Below are 11976 nucleotides of genomic sequence, written 5' to 3'. Positions count from 1 at the left end.
ATCAAATTATTATAACTAAAATAAATTGACTATGAAAATTTTAAAATAAATAAAATAAAATAACACTTATGTGTCATAAACAACCATTTTAATTTGTGATATATTTCATGAATCACACTAAAAAGCCAAGTCACATTTCCTCAAGAACATATCTTTACAAATGCAACCCCAATATAGGATTCACCAAATTCTTGAATCATCTCTTACTCTCTATAAAAAAAAAAGTTGAGGAATGTTAATCTAACCTTGTTTACGTCAATAACCATATTTTTGTTAAATATTAGAAAAGTTGAGGAATGAAAATTAAGTTTTAAGGGTAAACTTATTGAGAAATAAAAGTAACATTACCCAAACATGACTAATGTATACTACACGTGTTGAACTACTATTTTTTATATAAAATAGTTAAATAAGTAAAATAAATTTGACCTAATATATAAAAATAATTTATTAACTTTAAATTTATTTTTTATTTTCCTTTACTTTTTCTTTTCTTATACTTTTGTCTATCTATTTTTTTTTTTCCTTGTATTTTCCCTCAAACTTTACAAGAACCAAATATAGCAAAAAAAATTCACTTGGAACAAAGTTGACTTACATAGTTACTAAGAAAGATGTTCTATATGATATCATACATAGAGGATCAATGATACCATATAATAAAGTTCTATCAATGATTCCACTGAGAGAAAAGAGGTAGTTTCATGAGAATTTAGTGAAAACAACTCAAATAGAAAATTATTAACAAAAATTTATTATGTTCTAAATTCAAAAAGAAATATTCCTATGGGTCCCAATGGTCCCCGCTCTGAGCTCGTATACCCAAGGATTGAAATATCGGTAAACACGGATATATCGGTACTTGGATTTTACGGATATATCGGAAATATCGGAGAAATATCGGTGGATATTTTTCATCAAATATCGGTGAGACAAAAATTATCCAAAATTGATGGGAATGTTTAAAAAAAGCCAAAGAATGATAAAATAAGCAAGAATATGCATGTTAAAGTTATTTTATAAGTGTAATTGACATAAATATGGTCAAAGAAAAAAATATCGGTAAATAGTTTACGATACTTGGATTTGAAGAATAAAAAATATGAAATTTGGAATTGTACACTTAGAAAGTTAGAATTGAGTTAAGAAATATTTGATTTCATTAAATGAAAACAATTTACACATAAACATAATACATATGACATTGCAATGGTCCTTAATACCAAAATGAAGATCGATGTGGTTCCATCATATTGTTATTGTTAGATGAAGGGAGCCCATCTTGTTGAAGACAATATTCATACCAGGACATGGAGTTTCGATAGTATTGATTGTATGTACGAACATGCCATGCATAAATTTCTTGAGTCCTACCAACAACTTGTCCATGGATAGGAAATCCAGGGTTTTCCCATGTGCTCGTTTGAAATCCTTGTTGTTGCAGCTGATGTGGAAGGTAGTATGGCATTTGTGTGGAAGAAGGATAGTTATACCTTTCATACTCTTCATCAGTGGAACTTGAAAGATTTTGAGGAGGCTGACCATAACTCATTGCATAAGGGGCATAAATGTTGGCTTCGTTTGATGAATCACTGAATTGAGTCTCTACACTCATCGACTCAAAACTGGCCGACAATGAGTCCTCGTTGTATGGCATCATCCTTCGTTGTCTTCCTCTATATGGCTTTCCAATGGCTCCAACACCTGGACCGGCTCTTCTAGAGCCGTGGTCTTCATCTTGAGTACAATGTGTGAAATCATCTTCACAAGTAAATGCCAATGGTTGTCCACTTTGTTGTTGTTGTCTAACATCCCCTTCATCATTTCCAGGGTCGCTACCATCATTGGTCCCCTCTCCTCTTGAACCATCATAACCGGAAGCAGAAGTACCAGTAGCACTAGGTCTACTACTATGTTCAACACTCGTGGAGTCAAAAGAAGGTCGAGAAGTGACTGCCGGCTGAGAAATTCCTTGTTGAAATGAATCTCTCGTGTCTTGGCTGAAACTATCAGTATGAACTTCTTCGGATAACACTCGATCAACATCAACACCTGCTTCTCGGACATGTGCGGCAATTCGTGGGTCGGGATTTCCATCTTCATCATCTAGATGAAGAGGTCTAACCCATTGAAACAATTGGTTATCTTCTTCTTCACCAACCTCAGTTGCAATGTCAAGTAAATCGAGGTAATCTTTCTCTGCAACTTTGTCTTGTTCTGCTTCCATGTCACGTATCTTTAGTTTCATGTTATAATAACAGAAAACTAATTGTTGGAGCATCGGGTAAGCAAGCCGATTTCTTTGTTTTGTATGAATTAAGGCAAACGTGCTCCAATTTCTCTCACAAGCTGAAGATGATGCAGTTTGCGATAAAACCTTGATGGCCAACCTTCTTAATGTAGGAGCGTGATGTCCATACATGAACCACCATTCAGCTACAACCAAATAAATGATATCAATACTTATATTGGAAAGTTACAATAATATGCTAATGAAATGAATTATTATTTCACAAATAATACTCACCGGGAACCATTTCTGACCTCGAAGCAATCGCTGCTCGATCACCGAATCCTCTTTTTGCATCTCGGAATAGTATAATCTACATATTAAATAATTGAAAGTGAAAAAGTTGAGTAAATGAAATTCAATTATTTAATTTATATTATAACTCTAATAATTTACCTCATTTCCAAATTGACTAAGACCTTCTGATGTAGGATCTAATTTCGCAAAGACTTCATGAACAGCTTGAAGTAGATCAGGATCAGTACCAACTCCACGTTTATATTGAAATCTTGGATTAAGAAAGAATGCTACAATAGTAAAGTAGAAATGTAAAATTAGAATTTTATGAAAGAAACATATTAAATACCAATAAATTTCAAAGATGAATAATACTTACCTGCTGCATGAAGAGGATGTTTAAGAGTTCTATCCCAACGATCTGCAATTATTTCTAACACCCATTCTTTAGCATTAAGTCGAATGAGGTTCTCTTTCATAACTCGAATCAATTCGTACACAAATGGCATTGTAGGAACAACTTCTGAATCGACAATGCGAAGAACTGTGTATAGCGCCTCATATATTGACACTAACTTTCCCACTCTTTCCCAGTACGCATGGTCAAACATAAGTGATTCAACCTCTTTGCCGATTAATGTGCGACTTAAGTTGTGTTGTGCCCATTCATCACTGATAAACACTTTCTTCAAGTTTGCTTTCTTTTTCAAAAGACTGTCAAGGGCTATATAATTGGTTGCAAATCTTGTTGCTCCAGGACGAACTATGTCTCCACCACACACCTTCCGCATCTGTGCAAGCAACCAACTATGGTTATAAATGAAGTTGGTTATCTTTCGAGCCTTTGTAATCAGATCTGCAACACTCGTCCTTTTACCGATGTCTTCGAACATTAAGTCGATGCAATGTGCTGCACACGGAGTCCAATAAAGATTGTATTTCTTCATTAACAACTTCCCCGCCTTCACGAATGCCGACCCATTATCTGTAACTATTTGGACCACATTTTGTTTGCCAACTTCCTTGATCACATCCTTCAACAAACCATATATGTATTTGTTGTCCTTTATATTATTTGATGCATCAACGGATTTGAGGAAGATTGTGCTACCTTTTGAATATACCATGAAATTAATTATGCTTAATTTCGTGGGCCCAGTCCATCCGTCAGACATAATCGTGCATCCATAAGTCTTCCACTTTTCTCTTTGAATATTGACATAAGCTTCCATGTCTTTGTACTCCATATCCAAATACTTGTGTTTGATTTCATAAGGAGACGGCGGTTCTATACCCATACCTACCATCCATATATAATTAAAACATATAAGAACATTTGTGTCAATCATACTATATAAATAGTAATGATATTGTTCAAATAAATACAACTTTTAAAATTATAGTAATTACCTGCTTGTTGTGCACCAACAATCATGTTCTTGAAGTGGTGAGAGTCTGCTTTACTTGGCGGAACACTCTCATATATGAAGAACTTACTGATCAAACGTCCCATGGTTTCCTTGATGGCACCACCTTTGAAAAGATTTTTTACAGTTTTCTGTCTTGCTGCTGAAGATTTGTACAATGAGGGTGCATCAGGCAGTGATGCATCTGAATATCGAACACTTTGCGATTTTCGCATTTGCCTTGTTGTTGGATTGGTTGGATGTGAAGACTCGCCTATTATAATTATTAAAATTAAACATATATGTTAATTTAATATTATTGATAAAGTTGATAAGAAACAGTAATAATTCAAATTAATATTATACCTGTTTTTCTTTTGCCTTTTATAAAATGTTCTTGTTGTTGTCGATTCCATTCAGCAGCTTTTGATGCTCGAACTGCCTCTCTATAAGCATGTCGCTCATCAGGGTGCATGTCAGCCGGATACATATACACATCATCATCTCCATCATCATCATCATCACCACCACCACCACCACCACCATCATCACCACCACCATCACCACCAAGGTTCTCCTCATCGTCCTCATCAATTAAATGCCTATGTCTTCTTCCCATTGTGTCTCGCAGTTCTGCTCGAATCTCTTCTATATCAACAGCTTTCTTCGCTTTTGCCTTATTTCTTTGCTCTATAAGTCGTCTTATTTCTTGTTTCACTTCTGGAGGCACGTTAGGACACTTTTTTGTATTTGAATTAGGGTCTGTATGTGATAGGTGAAATTTAAAACGAGTAATCCCACCACTCTTTATTGCCAACCCACAGTAATTGCATATTGTTCCATTTTTGTTCCCTTCCATAGGTGTACAATATTTCCAACAAGGATCTCGACCCATGGTACCGCTTTCACTAGCCATTTTCTAAAATTGAATTATGAAACTAATATCAAATTTAAAATTATTAAAGATAAAACATGTAAGAAATTTAATATGCATGAAATTGATAAGAACTAATAAAAATTGAAATTAAAATTGAATTATGCATATATGAAATAGATAAACATTACAATAAAATTTTGATAAGAATTAAAATAAATTAAATTTGCATATTCATGAAATTGATAAGAATCACTACTAATAAAAATTAAAATTAAAAATGAATTATGCATATATGAAATAGATAAACATTACAATAAAATTTTGATAAGAATTAAATTAAATTAAATTAAATTTGCATATTCATGAAATTGATAAGAATCATTACTAATAAAAATTAAAATTGAATTATGCATATATGAAATAGATAAACATTACAATTACATTTCCATATGAATTAGAAAATATCAATTAAACTATATATAACAAATAAAATTTAATTATGCATAATAAAATAAATTTTATAAAAGGTAAGACATACCTTAATTAGCCTTTGACTTGGAGTTAATCCCCTTCACCACCAAATTTTCAAAATAAAAAATTTTTGCTAGATCATATAAGAATTTTGATGTATGAAATGAAATGGAATGTGGGTATTTATAGGAATTTTTTTGGTCAAACTAGCCGTTGGATGGTCAAACTAGCCGTTATAAATTAATTTTAACCGTTGGATCAAAATTTGGTTCAAATTTCACCATTAGATCTTCATATAACCGTTGGAAACACTCCATAGCCCTTGGATAAAGTCAAGATTGATTTTCCACCATTGGATCACAAATCTGACCGTTGGAGGCCTTTACATACACGGGTGAAATCTGGGCCATCAGATCCTCAAAAATTCAAAATTGGCCGTCAGATCAAAAGCAGGGAATCTTCAAAAAAATCGCCGATTTTTTCAAAAAATCGGCGATTTATCGCCGATTTTACCGATTAATCGCCGATTTTTTGCTGTCCTCTGCCGTCTTCGCCGCGCGTGGCTCCACTCGCCGATGTTTCGCCGATTTTTCGGTCCTCCACCGATATTTCGCCGATATATCGGCGATTTTGCCGATTTTTGGCCGATTTTTCCGTCAATCGATAATCGGTGCCGATTATCGTTTCGATGCCGCCCGATAACCGATATTTCTCCGAAATATCGGCGACATTTTCCGATTTTTCAATCCATGCGTATACCTTGTTGGCATGGGTTATGAGAGTCGGATTGGTTCTAGGTTCACTTTTGTGCATAAGGGTGTTTTGGTAATTACGTAAGGTTGCATAGGGGTAAGTGAACAAGGTCTCTGGATTTGGCTAATTGATTAATTAGTAAGCCCTATTGCGTTAATTAATCAATTAGAACTCATTTTAGGCTAGATTAAGTGACTCAAGCCCATATGCTCAAGTCACTTAAGCCCACTTAAGAACCCTATAAATACCCCATAGGGGTTAGGGTTTCCATAACTTTTGTCTTCTGCCATCCAGAGAGATATAGAGTCATAGCCTCCACCATTTTTTCCTTCCCACAAGAAATGTGCCAAGATCAAGGTTTAAGTCATTGGGCGAAAAACTTGGGGTTTACAACAATTCTGGGATTTCAATTTTCATCTTCACCATGTGGATTTGATTCGGGAACATCCAAATATGAGGTATGGTTTTTGTTAGCACTTTATGAATTCTTTTAAAGTTTAAAAACGTTATTTTTCTCTTGTGCATCGGATTTAGAAAAAGCCTAGGATAGTTATGCATGTTCCTAACCTGATCCGAGCTTGGGAAATGAAGAGATTCGGGGTTTCCCATCAACTGGTATCAAATCCATAGGTTAGTAATCATGCTAGAACCATTCTAGGGTGTGCTAACTTGGTTTTGCAAAGTTTTTGTTCATACCATGGCCTCAGGGGTAATTAATGTGTTCTTTATTTGATATTGTTATAATATGATGGTGATAATTGTGATTCCTTTTAATTGGGGATGCAATAATTACTTGGATTGCTTTTTATTAGGAATTATTGGGACTAAAAATATATGATCACCTGTCTTTAAGATCACCTAAGAGAACATACTTGATTGTTAATTATATTGTTCTTTATTTATGGGGGTTTTTTTTTTTTGTTATAACTTTGATTATCTTGATTACCTAATAAATTACTTGATTTTTTGAATGATCTGTTGCAACATCTTCATAAAGAAAATCATTATTGACTATTCTTTCATCAAATATTGGAAATGAAGCAAGATAATCTGCAATGATGCTCTTTTTAACGCATTTTTAAGTCACATGTTGGATATAAAATTCAGTTAGTAACACTACCTATCTCATCAATCTCCCAATAATAGCAAGCCTATGAAATAAGTATCTCAAGGATCAAGGCGTAAAATAAGAAATACTAAATACTCTATCATGTAATGTTTCAACCTTCTAGTAGCCTAGACTAGTGCCAAACACATCCTCTCAATCATCACATATCGCAACTCATAATCTAGCATCTTATTACTTAAATAATAAATGACTTGCTGATTTTTAGCGTTGCCATGTTGAGTAAGCATACAACCCAAAAAAGCAATATGCATCACAAAGAAATATATTAACAATGGGTGACCTGGGATTGGAGGTATTAAAACCGATAGCTTCAATAAATATACCTTAATCCTCTCAAATGCCTTTTGGCAGGCATTATCCTAAATAGTTAGTTGACTTTTTCTCAACAATCTAAAAATAGACTCACAAATATCAATCAACTGAGCTATAAATCTGCTAATATATTGTAACCTCCCAAAAAAACCTCTAATCTCATTTTGTATCTTTGGTGCAGGCATGTTGAGGATGAATTTGATCTTATCTAGATCTGCCTCTATGTTAAGATTGAGCCTCTAAAAGCAAAACAGGATGTAACGAAGTTAGACTTGACTGTCCCTTTGATATCCCGTTTATGTATTGACATTTATTTGAATACTCAACGTATATCACTTGCATTATACATGATTTGGGTGCATTAGGAGTTACACAGATGATACAAGTCATGGGTTCCTTGCAAGATGATAAATTGTTCATAGTCAATTCATGGATTTAGGCAATCCAATAAAGACTATAGTGCACTATCTCCTAATTAGAGGAATGGTTTGTCTTGGTCGTTGAGATGGGGTTCTCATGGTAAGTACAATAGTGTATATTGTTACACATTGGACATAAGACCTATGGTGAATCATGATGTAAGGCTATCAAATTGTCATGATTCACCAAGGTAATGGGTTGCATAGACTCTCAACCTTGAGAGGATATTAAGCTTTACTGAAATCAATAAGAAACTTTGACCTATGGGTGAGACCCTAAAGTGATCATTTATTCCCTACGAATTAGGTTGTTGTTAATAGAAGTTGATGGCAATAAGTATTCTCAATAGAGGCATTGTGATATCTCATGGGATTGAGACGGTGCATCCCCTTGGATGATCTAAAGGACATGTTATCATGAAATCTTTGGCTACACTAATTCCTTTTTGTAGAATTTGACATATGCTCCTTGGAGTTAAAGTATGTCAATTGATCACATAATAGAAGGATCTATAACTTAAGGATTGAAAAGGTAATGTCGATGGGTTTATAGCAATGTCTTTTTAGATTACAAACATCAGTTCATGAGGAGTCTATGTGCAATGAATAGCAGGTCAAGGATCTAAGCTATGCTCGTTATAATTTCATAGGATACTAGAGTGCAGTTGACTTTCTTTAGTGGAGTGTTGAGTCAACTTCAAAATTAAATTCTAAAAGAGCTAGTATTTTTCTATGAGTCCCAATAGTCCTTACTCGAACTCTTATTTCAGTGGTACATACTTTAAGGGTATTTTGGGTATATAATTCATAAGTGTGCATTAGGGAATTTTGATAAAAACACAAGATTACATTAAATCTTATAAATTGACTTTCTAGTTGGGTTAGTTAATTAATTGGATCTCATTAAGGTTAATTAATTAATTAGGATCCAAGTAGGCTAGATTAAGTGACCCAAACCCAATTTAGACTTAGGTCACTTAAGACCACAAAGAGCCCTATATAAACCTCCTTGAGGATTTAGGGTTTAGGCTTTTGCTATTTTCACCATTACCTTCCAGAGAGAGGAACCCTAACCATCCTTTAGAGATAAAGCGAAGCCCACCTTTCTCTTCTACCAAGACCTATGGAGAAAGAGTTGGATCGAAGAACATTGGGTAGATAATCTCCATAGTGTTTTCTACGATTTTGGAATATTCCTCAACATCTTCATTAGATGGAATTCAATCTAGGAACATCAAGATCACAAGTATGAGTTTCAAATCTTTGGATCTATGATAAAAATGGTTTTTATTGCCATTTGTTTCCATCGTGTTAGGTTTAGAGAAGCCTAGGATAGATGTATGCACCCTAGAAGATCCAGAGCCAAGGAACAAAGTAATTCGGGGTTCCCAACAAATGGTATCAAAACCCTAGGATAGGTTCTTGTATGCTAGATCTATTCTAGGATATACTCATATTGTTTTGCAGGGTTTTTCCTATTCATCTCCTATTTAAGCCTCTTTTTGGGTTCATTTTTTGGCAATAAATGGGTCTTTTAGGGTTTTTTCAATTTTTACTAAATCTTTAGTTTTAGGGTTATTTTTGTAATTTAGATTTTGCCCAAATTTTAATTACCAAATATACAACAAGATCCCTAAAAGCCATGGAAAAGATTTATTTAATTATTTCCTTACTTGTTATTTTATGTTATCTTTATTAATTGCATATGTGGCCTTAAGATACTTTGGTATTCTTAATTTAAAATAATTTATCATGAATTTTTAAAATTGGAAAACTTATTTAAATTGAAATATGCATGATTAGGAAATTTTGTTTTAAGAAAAGATATGTTGGAAAAGGATTAAGAGGTTTCTTACCTTTTTAAAATTAATTTTTAGATATTTTAATTTTATTTAAAATCTTCTCAATTTTTTGAGATTTCTAATAATAAAATCTTTCTTTTAAGGAAAAGGTTTTAATTTTCCAAATCTTTATGAAATAATATTTTTCCTTTTCTTTGCACAAGATTTTGATTTAAAGAAAATAAGTTAATTTTGAAAATTCATGATAGATAATTTATAATTAAGTAGGTTACCAAAATAAGTGTTAAAACCTAAAAGAAAAATGTTTTGGTATTCTTAGTAAATTTTCATGAGAAGATTTTTTTAAGATTATTTATAAACTGATTGTTGCTAAGAAAAATGTTATTCCTTTTGGAACTATCATTTTAGTTATAGTATAAGTGGTTCTCCCAACTCTCATCTCCCCCACTAAAAGAAGGAGAACTACACTTATGAGGGTCCTTTAAGCTCTTCTTCCTTGAGAAAATGAGGAAACCACTTAGTTTGGATATGAATATTCCAAAGATAAGGAATAAGAGAGTAATTCTTTTAGCATAGGAGTTTTAGTTTAAAAGGTAAATAATGGATTTGAAAAATCTCATAATAGAGAATTTACAATAAGAAAGGTTACCAAAATATTTCTAGAAAGTTTAGTAATTTAATAGAGATATAAAAGATTTTGAAAATATTTTTCGAAATGGATTGTTTAATTCTTTTTAAGGAAATTAACATTTTTGGAAGTTTTTCATAGAGAATATTTTATCCATTAAGGAATTACCTAAAGGTTATATTTTTGGTAATTTTTTAATGGAGTAAATTATCATAAAAATTAGATTCCATGAGAATATTTATTAAATTAGAAAAGTGTAAGAAATTAGGAAATTAAATTTGTGAGGAATTTTGTGTTAAGATAGGGTTTTTAAAAGCATGACATGATGTGACAGATTTGAAATTCATTATTTATTTAATGATAGTCTGGTTTCACTTTTATCTATCCTTATTTCATGCATTGTACTTTATGAGCATTCTCACTCAGCATCATTTACTTTGTACATGACTTGGGTGCATTAGGAGTTCCACAAAATATTCAAGTCATGGGTTCCTTGTAAATAAATGATTTCTCACAACCGATTCGTGGACTTATGTAATCCATTTGAGGCTATAATGCACTACCTTCTAATTGAAGAGATGACTGGTATTGGCCATCGAGAGGAGTTTCCCCTGATAAGTTTACTAGTGTGCATGGTTACATATTGGATAAGACCTACAGTGAGTCATGACTTAAGGCTATCAAGTAGTCATGACTTCAATAAGTTGCTTCATTGTATTGTTTCTTAATCTTGAGAGAATGTTGAGCTTATGCTAAAGTTAGCAGTAGCTTTGACCTACAGATGAGATTGTAAGTTCATCATATATTTATTATAGATTAGCTCACTATTGATGGAAGTCAATAGCAATAGGTATTCTCAATAGAGGCACCATGATATCTCTTGGAATTGAGACAGAGTGATCTCTTAGGTGATCCTAAGCAGATATGTTCATGTAAATTATGATCATAGTAGTTTCTTAAGTGGAACTTGACATAGCTCATTTGAGAATTAAAACATGTCAATTGAACACACAATAGTAGGATATGAAACTCAAGGATAGTAGAGGTAGTCTTAAAAGGCTGATAGTTTTCACCTTGTTAGACTACAATCACCAATTTATGGAGAGTAAACACAATAGATTGCAAGTCACAAACCCAAGCACTTAGTGTCTCGTTATTATTTATGTAAAGAACTGAAGTGTAGTTGATTCTCTATAGTCGAATGTTGAATCAACTTTATAATTAGATTTTGAGTGAGTCGGCACTGTCTTATGGGTCTAATGGTCTCCACTTGAGGCAATGTACCTTGTTAGTACAGTTTATAAGGGTTGGATTGACCATAGGTTCGCTTTTGTGCATAAGGGCATTTTGATAATTACTTAAAGTTGCATAGCAGTAAGTGAACAAGGTCTCTAGGTTAGGTTAATTGATTAATTAGTAGGCCATTTTGGGTTAATTAATCAATTATGACCAATTTTGGTTTAAATTAAGTGACTCAAACCCTTAATGGGTTCATGTCACTTTAGTCTAATGGGGAACCCTATAAATACCCTATGAGGGATTAGGGTTTCTAGAGCTTTTTCATAGAATTGTCTTCCACCTCCGGAAAGAAAGAGAATCATAGTCTCCACCCTCTCTTCTTACCCTCCTTCCCATCGGAAGTATGCCAAGAT

The 11976-nt window shown here is 33.2% G+C and overlaps 1 protein-coding gene across 2 annotated transcripts; it reads right to left on the bottom strand.

The window, feature by feature from the left end:
- Positions 1-1150: 1150 nt before the first annotated feature.
- On the bottom strand, positions 1151-5748 carry LOC104881567 (uncharacterized). 2 transcript variants are annotated; one of them, XM_059742830.1, is made up of 7 exons: positions 5349-5748; positions 4300-4852; positions 3938-4207; positions 2907-3827; positions 2687-2817; positions 2528-2603; positions 1151-2436 (listed from the first exon to the last, which is right to left on the bottom strand). In XM_059742830.1, exons 2-7 carry the CDS (start codon positions 4847-4849, stop codon positions 1217-1219), a joined length of 3168 nt encoding a protein of 1055 aa, XP_059598813.1. In that variant the 5' UTR covers positions 4850-4852; positions 5349-5748; the 3' UTR covers positions 1151-1216. The 2 variants fall into 2 exon arrangements, with proteins under 2 accessions (XP_059598813.1, XP_059598812.1); XM_059742829.1 differs by lacking the exon at positions 5349-5748 and having other exon boundaries at positions 4300-5099.
- Between the last annotated feature and the right edge of the window lie 6228 nt (positions 5749-11976).

This window comes from Vitis vinifera, chromosome 14 (assembly GCF_030704535.1).
Source record: "Vitis vinifera cultivar Pinot Noir 40024 chromosome 14, ASM3070453v1".
Lineage (NCBI taxonomy): Eukaryota > Viridiplantae > Streptophyta > Magnoliopsida > Vitales > Vitaceae > Vitis > Vitis vinifera.
Note: the sequence above shows the minus strand (reverse complement) of the source record. Positions and strands in the feature narration are given on the sequence as shown.

Coding starts and splice junctions, on each gene's coding strand:
- LOC104881567 (XM_059742830.1), bottom strand. CDS start 4,849: ATGGCTAGTGAAAGCGGTACCATGGGTCGAGATCCTTGTTGGAAATAT. Junction 2,604..2,686: donor TTAGTCAATTTGGAAATGAG/GTAAATTATTAG, acceptor TTTAATATGTAG/ATTATACTATTCCGAGATGC. Junction 2,437..2,527: donor GAGGTCAGAAATGGTTCCCG/GTGAGTATTATT, acceptor ATTTGGTTGTAG/CTGAATGGTGGTTCATGTAT.